At 38.5% G+C, this 9,857-nt stretch overlaps 2 protein-coding genes across 2 annotated transcripts in view; both read left to right on the top strand.

Annotated features, from left to right (window-relative positions):
• The first annotated feature begins 158 nt into the window (after positions 1 to 158).
• Positions 159 to 2,209, top strand: LOC138976469 (dnaJ homolog subfamily C member 30, mitochondrial-like). Its single transcript, XM_070349317.1, has one exon. It carries the CDS (start codon positions 238 to 240, stop codon positions 1,024 to 1,026), a length of 789 nt encoding a protein of 262 aa, XP_070205418.1. The 5' UTR covers positions 159 to 237; the 3' UTR covers positions 1,027 to 2,209.
• Positions 2,210 to 4,619: 2,410 nt separating this feature from the next.
• LOC138977271 (uncharacterized) overlaps positions 4,620 to 9,857 on the top strand; it is a 43,275-nt gene continuing 38,037 nt past the window's right edge. The window contains exons 1-3 of the mRNA XM_070350176.1: positions 4,620 to 4,914; positions 7,653 to 7,754; positions 9,504 to 9,662. Of these exons, the coding sequence (XP_070206277.1) occupies positions 4,669 to 4,914; positions 7,653 to 7,754; positions 9,504 to 9,662 (507 nt within the window). The 5' untranslated portion in view covers positions 4,620 to 4,668. The remainder of the gene's footprint in view (positions 4,915 to 7,652; positions 7,755 to 9,503; positions 9,663 to 9,857) is intronic.

The following is a 9,857-nucleotide window of genomic DNA, read 5'->3' as shown; positions in this document are numbered from 1 at the left end:
TATTTTTCGATGATTATCTTTGTTGTTCTTCATACGATTACAATGAATTTATGAGCGAGTCGTGTGCTAGTTTACACATTATTTGGTAGTATTTGTCTAAGTAGACAATCATGTGGGTTTGATCCATTTGCGGTTTGTACCGTATGGGGATGGACACAACCACTTCCGCTGAAGGTTGTCCAGTGCCCTTTCGTAACAAGCAGACTGCATGCAGTTTCACTTTGATCAGCAGTCACGATGATCAGGACTTGCCGCTGTACGTACAAACATGCACTTAAAGTAAATTGTTTGACTCGATTAAACGATGAGAAAATGTGCAAAACTTGTAAACAGAACTCTGGGAAAGCACCTGTTACTGTTAGTGCCTCGAAATGCGGTTTCACTGGTTCAAGATCAGCGTCGACCCTAACCTTGGCGGGTCGTGTTTCAGGGTGTGTTACAAGCACCGTGGGACCGGGTGTGCAGCGGCGTTGTGTTGCAACCAAACCACGAACCAGGACTCATTTTTACGATTTGTTGGGTGTGTCTCCAAAGGCAACACAATCAGAAATAAAGACGGCCTACTACAAACTGTCCAAACTACATCACCCTGACATCAACAAAAAAGCACCCAAGGGGATGTTCACTCAGATATCAGAAGCTTACGAGACTCTAGGCAATGTCAAAAAGCGGAAGATGTACGACCAGGGACTCAACTCCAGTAACGGACGAGGTGGCGGAGATGATTACACACGACCTTTTCGTGAACAAGAAGGTTTCGGCACAGCTCGCCGCACTGCACCCACCGGCAGAACTCACCAGTACAATTTTGATGAGTTTTACCGTCAGCATTACGCTGAATCCAGGAGACAAGAAAAAGCAGATCGGGAATATTTCAGGCGTACTGAGGAGCAGTTACGACAGCAGCAACAGCAACAGAGACTGCGGGTTATAATCACAGGAATGATGATTATGATCCTTTGTGTTGTCAGTCTGTTTGAAAGTCGGACACCAACATCAAGACCAAGACCTCCAAAAGATCGATGATTGCTTTACAGTACTAGTAGGACAGAATGGAGGCATGATTAGAAGATACAGATGTATGAATTCAAGTTGCAATATTGTAATTCTTGCAATATTGTAATTCCTGTGATGGTAATGGCGGGGTGTGCCTGTGGTGTGTGAAGAAGTGTTAAAATTATACAAATACTGGCCGTGCCGGGTGGGTTCAAGTTGGAGGTTTCTGGTGGGTTAAGGCTGGAGATTTATCCAATCTTCATGGTCAACTTATGTGCAGACCTGCTAGTGCTAGACCTCCTTCGTGTGTACACGCAAGCACAAGACCAAATGTGCACTGAAAAGAACCTGTAATCCATACGTGTCTGAGTTCGGTAGGTAAGCATGCATCCCGAAATCAGCGTATGGCGGGGTAAAAACAGTCGTACACATAAAAACCCACTAGGGCAAAACACATGAGCGTCAGTGTGAGTTTCATACCTTGAACAAAGAAGAAGATGCAAAGGTAGCCAAAGAACTGTCTTCAAGTTCAAGGCGTCATCATTGTGTGCACTGAGTGATGTTCAGAATAAACTTCACTCACAAAGCAGGTAACTCTAATATCGCCTCAGAAAAGCTGTAAGAAAGTATGCGCATTGTAGCAAGACCAGGATATGCCTCTGTCTTCCAAGCCTCCACACAACATGCAAGGAAAAGCATTCAAATTTACAGGGTTGTTAAATGTTAACAGTTGAAAAAATCTGCAATGATCTTCATCAAGGCATGAAAGTGATCGGTTTGCGGAGTGTCCAGTGTGATTCAATTTTTGTTATTAATTGAAAGTCTGTATCAGACGTTGTGAACTTCATTATTCACTGTTGATATTACAGTATCTGTAAAAACTATGTAATGAAGGTATGTGAACTGCATTATCAATTGTTGTACACTGTGATAATGATGCTTGTTTCTGGTAATTTATTGCAAGGTTTTTGCTTTTGCGCTCAAGGAAAACGATCAGTACAAACAGCAGCAGTACCTATTATGTTATGCCTATTCTATTTGACAAAGCAAAAGGTTATGAGTGTGAATCAATGATGGAATTTGCTGCAGTTTGTGTGAGTATGTTTGTATACATGTGTATGGTTGAGTGTGTGTGTCTGTCATAAGGCCAAAAAAAAAAGGTCTGTTTACGGTAACATAGGCCAAAAAAATAGGATCGGTAGGTCGGGATTTTATTTTTTTTTTCCAAAAAACCATATTTTTACGTTATTTTTCAAAAAAAACAAAAGATTTTTTTCTTTCTTTCCCAAATGCCAAAAAAAAAGTCTAGGGTCGCGCGAAAAAATAGGGTCGGTCGGGATACCGTAAACAGACTTTTTTTTTTTTTTTCCTAATATATAAATGGGTCTGAATGCGTGTGTGCATAAATGTGTAGAAAAGGAGGCATATTGAAAATATCTTTGTGGCTGATTTACAGTTGCATCATACCCATACATGTGTTAAACCTTCAAACGGTCATTTGTGGACGGGGGGGGGGGGGGGGGGGGGGGGGTATGAACGATGCTGTAATCTGCCCTTGTAATTCGTAGTGCAGGATAATATTTCTCTTTAAGTTCCTAGGTTAAAGCAGTTGTAATGATTCTAGTATTTATGATTTTCTTTTATCTTAGACCTTCTCTCTTGTATCTGTCAAATCTGGTTAACTGATGGAATTTCAGAAATTAAATGTGTTGTCTGAAGACAAGGATTTGTCATTGTGCTATGGTCCAATTCATCATGGGCAATAAGGCCTTCAATTGTTAAGATCTGCCATTACTTTTTAATCAATGCAGTTAATTGTGTGAGTGAAATTGGATTTGATTTTTGTCTCCAAAAAATGATGTGAAAACTCTGCAATCTGACAGTTCATGTGAACTTTAAAATTAAAAACACAACAGAACTTTTACAAATCTTTCAAGTGTTTGTGCAAGTGTGTGTCAGTGTGTGTGTATGCTTGTTTGTTTGTTTGTGTGAACATGTGTGTGTGTGTGCAACTGCAATAATTAAGAGGGTGCAGACCTTGATCAGTTTTGTTCAAGCTATATTTTTTGTTCCTCTTGATAAAAAAAAGTCCAAAAGACTTAAGAATGAACACCATCTTCTTGTGTTCAGCATCTGTGCTTAACACTTTTGCGACGGGACACTGATAAATCAGTAACAGCGCTGACACGCCCATGGACGGGACGCTTATAAATCAGTAACAGCCATACAGGGTACACGACTCGTGATTGCTTCCCGGTTTTTGAAGCTTGCAGTAAATTGAGTTGTTTCCCTTGACACACTTTGCGTGCCCTTCCGCCATATGTAAAATTAGCCTGATTTGTGTGGTTTTTTCGAGAAAAAAAATGAATCGAAGGCGAGCCTTGTCACGGGAGGAGATTCTCCGGATGTTGGATCTTGAGGACCCTGTAGATCATGATTCCGACGTGTTGTTTTCGCCTCAAGAAAGCGATAATAGCAGTGATATTGAGGAAGAAACAGTCCTGTTCAGTGTTGCTAGTATGAGTCGGCAAACTACACGTGTTAGGGTGGCACTGCATGAATCTTCGAATGTGTAGTTGCAAGGGGGGCGTGGCAGCACTGATAACAATGGATGGCTGGAGCGTCCTAATCTTTTTGGAAATGTTCATAGGTGTACAGTTGGGACTTTGTTGTGAAAATGTGACTTATATTCAATATGGATTACCTAGACATCATTTGGTGAGTGTCACAGTTTTGTTTCATTTGAGTCAGGATGCTGTGAGTGAATGCGGGATTTGCTTGTTTTTTTCTTTGTACTGTCTCCTTATTTCTGTGTAGAATTTTAACAATATTTCAGCTAATTCATAGGTTTTACACCTTGTTTGGTTATAAAATTATTTATAATACTTTCTGTTAAAAAATAACTTTTAAAAAAGCAGTGGAAAAGAAAACACACACAAAAAAACGTTAAAAAACACAAATTATCCCCCTTTCACCCCCCCTTTGCTAAAACAAATCGCGTGACAAACTTATAAATAGCACGACTGAACTGGGCATCCATTTTTTAATTAGTACAAAAAATTTGGTGGTGATTGGACTTAATTCAAGCTTGCTAGACAGATTTCTTTACAGTTACTGATTTTTGGTAAGTTTCTTGGTGGCAAGCTTGGGCAGGCAGGACGTCAACGCCGTGGCAGTGCTAGTCACAATAGTGTTAAAACATACACAAAATTACATGTTATTTTCAAACTGCAGTTAAACACATTTACATTATTCTTGAAATGAAAAATTACACAACCACAAGAAACATGCATACAGTGCTCGCACATGATATAAACCAAGGTGATAAAATCGAATATATATCTTGCATTCTCCAGATTGAGAGGCTGAATATGTTTTGTGAAGTTGCATAAATCGCACATATATACACACAATAAAACTTTTGACACTGTTCTTTTATTTTAGTTGTTGAACTTATTTCCTTTAAAAAAAAATTTGTTTAAGGTGTTCCATCGAGAGAAGAAAAACATTCGATAGAAAAAGAAAACATCTCGCTTGGTGGTGACCGTATTTCACAGGGCACGGAAGTAATTCGTTCTCGGATAAATACACGAGATTTAGTGATCGTTTACGAGATTATCAGCGGCCTCGATTGAAAAGTGAAGTATTGTATCAAATTGTGAAACTGTAAAAATGAATGAGTCCGATGCAGAATTCAAAGCTAAATTCGTGGAAATGGTTGATTCCGTGAAAGAAGATGCGGGCAAAACGAGCAGTTTAATGAAGTTGGAGAAGCGGGATCGCATCATTCGATGTCTGCAAAACCCAGAATTGGAACCCAACAGCAAATTCCGGTCCCGAGTCAAGGAAAGAAAATACAGACTTCTCCAGCATGGGACTGAAGTATTTCTAGGTGTTCCTGATGAGTCTACTGGTGAGGTAAGGCATTTAGAGAGCAGTGTATGCTAAATCGTGTGAGAAAATGAAGAGTTTTTGATGATTTTGAACATTGAAGCGACTACGGGGGAACCAGTGGGTGCGGGATGTCCATAGCTAGAATACCCGTTTCCTCATTCCAAATTTTGGTGACCATGCTGGAAACGGTATCCACAAACGGCTGGGATGGCAGTTTGTGTACTTATTTCTTTGGTAGTCTGGTAGAGTTTGGCGCTACCAGTACCAAGTTTGAAGCAGGTTGTGTCTGTTTTTCTTTATATGAATTATTATGTGGGTTTGCTTTCAGTGTTTCACTCAGGTTCACCTTGATCTTAAAATTTAAGTTTAAACTTAAAGCAACCTTTCTAACAAATTTCAACAAAAACAAAACATAAGGCATATCAAGTTTTTTTCCACACTTTAATAAAAAAAACTAATTATCAAAGGCTGTATAACTATAAGGCCAAAAAAAAAATTGTCTGTTTCTGGTAACATGGCTAAAATAAAATAGGGTAGGTAGGTAGGGATTTTTTTTCCCCCAAATGTAGACCAATAAAACTAACTTTAAAAATCGCGCAAAGAGACTGGATTCACTATACATAGAGACAAGACACTCAACACATAAAATTTACAAATCTGTGACAAAGACTGAAAGAGTATGACATGTTTTTCTTTGTTTACCTGGTCTGATATTTCCATGATGAAACAGAAAAGAAGACTTGAGACATCTTACATCTTGAGCTTGGACAAATGGGAAAATTTTTTGAGTTTGGAAAAAAAAAGTTTAGGGTCGGCGCCGAAATTTAGGGTCGGTCGGGTGACCAGAAACAGACAATTTTGTTTGTGGCCTAAGGTCTTTATTTTTTTTATAAATGTTTTTTAATTTTTTGTTTTAATAACTAAATAAGACATAGTGATCAAATATATAATATAATACTATGTGAGGCTAGAAGTACTAAAGACATAGATCTATACAGGCTCAATGAGACATTCAACCACACTAACAACAAACATATACTATACTATGTAAGTCAAGTATTACAACTGTATATTTGCAAAAGACCTATCCTTGCGACGATCAAAGCATAACATAAGAAAGAACACACGTGTCTCGTGGTTAACTCCTCACGAGAACTGCTCGGATACCAAAAAGGTCTATTACTCCAACAAAGAGCTATCAAATAATTTTTTCATTCACTCTTACTCTTAGTCTTAAGGCCCAAAAAAAAAAAGGTCTGTTCACGGTAACATAGGGTGAAAAAATAGGGTCGGTAGGTCGGGTTTTTTTTTCCATTTTTTTTTTTTTCCTTCTCCCCTCTCTATGATGTTTCACAGTTCATTTCTTCTCATCAATCCCTGTTTTTGCCCAACATAACTATAAACAGTACTTTGAGCTTACCTCCCTTCTGTCGTCTGCTGTTTGAGCACAAACAGCTCTATTTTGGATGCGTTTTTTTTTTTTCAGACGATCAAAAAAAAAAGATTAGGGTCGGGCCTAAAAACTAGGGTCGGTTGGGTTACCGTAAACAGACCTTTTTTTTTTTTTTTGCCTAAGCAATAGATAGATAGATATTCCTCCGAAAGCGGCGTATGGCTGCCTAAATGGCGGGGTAAAAACGGTCATACACGTAAAATTCCACTCGTGCAAAAACACGAGTGTACGTGGGAGTTTCAGCCCACGAACGAAGAAGAAGAAGATAGATAGATAGATGTATGAAGGGGCAATCCAAGAATTATAAGGAATATAAAATAATAATGTTATAACATAAAATTTAAAAAAAAACAAACACCTTTTTGCTTTTTTCAAAACAGCATGGTGCAATGGTCTAGTGGTAAGCTTAATGTTTGCCTCAGGTCCGGGGTTCGAATCCCAGTTGTGGCTTTGTGTCCTTTTATTTTCTCAGCCCAGAGGCCTGGGAAACAAACGCCAGTAGAGACAATGTGCTCAACCTTGACAAGAAGAGAGCTGACAGGAACTGTCGGATCACAGGAGCATGTACCCCTTCCTGCGAGTTGGTGTATTCAACTTAAAATTTAGTTGAATAAGGAAAGGTTTTTGCATGAAAGAGTTTGTTTGACTTCCTTATACTTTTTTTTATATTTTGAATTTGAGGTTAGTAGAATAAGAGAAGCAGGTAATGCATATGTACAATTACTACATCATGATGATGTCATTGTCAGCGTTTAGATTAGAAATTCATTAATGGATTTTTATATCGTGTTCGTTTATTCTTTATTTTCAGCTTGTCCACCGCAGAGCAGCTTGTGTTGAAGAGTTCCAGAAGCTGGATTTTTATTTTGTGTTCGTTTATTCTTTATTTTCAGCTTGTCTACCGCAGAGCAGCTTGTGTTGAAGAGTTCCAGAAGCTGGATTTTTATTTTGTGTTCGTTTATTCTTTATTTTCAGCTTGTCTACCGCAGAGCAGCTTGTGTTGAAGAGTTCCAGAAGCTGGATTTTTATTTTGTGTTCGTTTATTCTTTATTTTCAGCTTGTCTACCGCAGAGCAGCTTGTGTTGAAGAGTTCCAGAAGCTGGATTTTTATTTTGTGTTCGTTTATTCTTTATTTTCAGCTTGTCTACCGCAGAGCAGCTTGTGTTGAAGAGTTCCAGAAGCTGGATTTTTATATATATATCGTGTTCGTTTATTCTTTATTTTCAGCTTGTCTACCGCAGAGCAGCTTGTGTTGAAGAGTTCCAGAAGCTGGATTTTTATTTTGTGTTCGTTTATTCTTTATTTTCAGCTTGTCTACCGCAGAGCAGCTTGTGTTGAAGAGTTCTGGGACATCATCAATACAGCACATGTTGAAAATGGCCACATTGGAGTGGTCCACACATTTGCGGCTGTGAGTAATTTATTATATTGCAGTAACACCTACAGATGTAGTCCATTACTCCATAATTATCAATTTTACTTTTAGTGTATTGATTGTTTTTGTTTGTTAACGGAGAATATGTTCCATGTCCCACCCCTTTGTCACCCCTGTGGCATGTGATAGTCTCTGATACTGATATATATTTATATTATATATATAATATATATATAACACAGAAGGCCTCGGTCATTATGCCAGAAGTGCAGTTGGCTGATTGCACCTAAACCAACACACACCTACGGTATAGTGCGTTTCGTGTTGCTGCTAGATTTCCGCTTGGAGGCAGTGTCCCAAAATTTCACAGCAATGTGTTGCTAAAATTTTTAATGTACATGCCATGGACAATGATGGTTTGTTTATTGAATTGTTCTTTTTACATTTAGTCAAGTTTTGAGAGGGGGAATCGAGACGAGGGTCGTGGTGTATGTGTGTGTGTGTGTCTGTGTGTGTGTGTGTGTAGAGCGATTCAGAGTAAACTACTGGACCGATCTTTATGAAATTTTACATGAGAGTTCCTGGGTATGGTATCCCCAGACATTTTTTTCATTTTTTTGATAAATGTCTTTGATGACGTCATATCCGGCTTTTTGTAAAAGTTGAGGCGGCACTGTCACACCCTCATTTTTCAATAAAATTGATTGAAATTTTGACCAAGCAATCTTCGACGAAGGCCGGACTTTGGTATTGCATTTCAGCTTGGAGGCTTAAAAATTAATTAATGACTTTGGTCATTAAAAATCTGAAAATTGTAATTAAAATTATTTTTTTATAAAACGATCCAAAATTACGTTTATCTTATTCTTCATCATTTTCTGATTCCAAAAACATATAAATATGTTATATTCGGATTAAAAACAAGCTCTGAAAATTAAAAATATAAAAATTATGATTAAAATAAAATTTCCAAAATCGATTTCAAAACTATTTTGTCTTATTCCTTGTCGGTTCCTGATTCCAAAAACATATAGATATGATATGTTTGGATTAAAAACACGCTCAGAAAGTTAAAACGAAGAGAGGTACAGAAAAGCGTGCTTAATGCAGCATAGCGCAACCACTACCGCGCTAAACAGGCTCGCTCATCAATTTCACTGCCTTTTGCACGAGCAGGGGACTACGGTCATTGTGAACAAATGCAGTGCGTTCAGTTTCATTCTGTGAGTTCCACAGCTTGACTAAATGTAGTAATTTTGCCTTACGCGACTTGTTCTTTTTTCAACCAGACAATCCAAATCGTGATTTCGCGGATTTCTGCAAAAGAAAAAACAAAAACATAAAAACTACACGCTAGAAATGATAGATTAAGCCTGGTGAGAGGGAGAGGGACAAAATAATGTCTTTACATGCACAATTGTGACCCTCCACCACGAAATGAGTCGCATGTCACCTCGCGCGGTTCTGCGCTAGGCTTAATAAAAGTCCGGGGAGTGTCTGGTAACAGTGTGAGGGTCACCTTAGTCACAGGCTTATAACTCAAACAGTTTTTGCTCTTTTCTAAAACGGTTTTCACCACTGGATAGAGCATAAAAAACTCTTTAGAAAAATGTAAAAATATGAAAATCATGCAAAGGTGACATGCGACTCATTTCGTGGTGGAGGGTCACAATTTATCTTTCACCAGAGGGGGTTACATTACAAGGCCAAATTGCTTCATCTTTTGGGGGTGTTATTTATTTCCTTCAAACTCATTCTTCCGTAAATGGATTGCCTGTTCAACAGATCCGTCGGATGTACGCGTTGCTGCCCCGGTACCTGGTGTCAAAATACGTTCACATGTGCCCGGTGTGTGCTCACACGTCAAACATCAACAAACCACCGAAGGCGAAGAAGCCCAAGATAGAGGAGAACGGCGATGCCGATGGTACACCTGTGGTGAATGTGAGTTGATGATTTCACGTGTATTCGTGTGTAAAACAACTAAAGTTTATGTGTGTGTGTGTGTGTTAATCTGTGTGTATGAGTGTCTATGTGTACAGTGTGTGTGTGTGTGTTTTATAATGTATTATAATCAGACCTGGGAACCTATACGATTTCGCCGTATTTTGTACGCTTGATTGTGTAAAATACAATCAG

The sequence above is a fragment of the Littorina saxatilis genome, linkage group LG9 (genome assembly GCF_037325665.1).
Source record: "Littorina saxatilis isolate snail1 linkage group LG9, US_GU_Lsax_2.0, whole genome shotgun sequence".
NCBI lineage: Eukaryota > Metazoa > Mollusca > Gastropoda > Littorinimorpha > Littorinidae > Littorina > Littorina saxatilis.
This window is presented reverse-complemented; position numbering and strand designations above follow the sequence as displayed.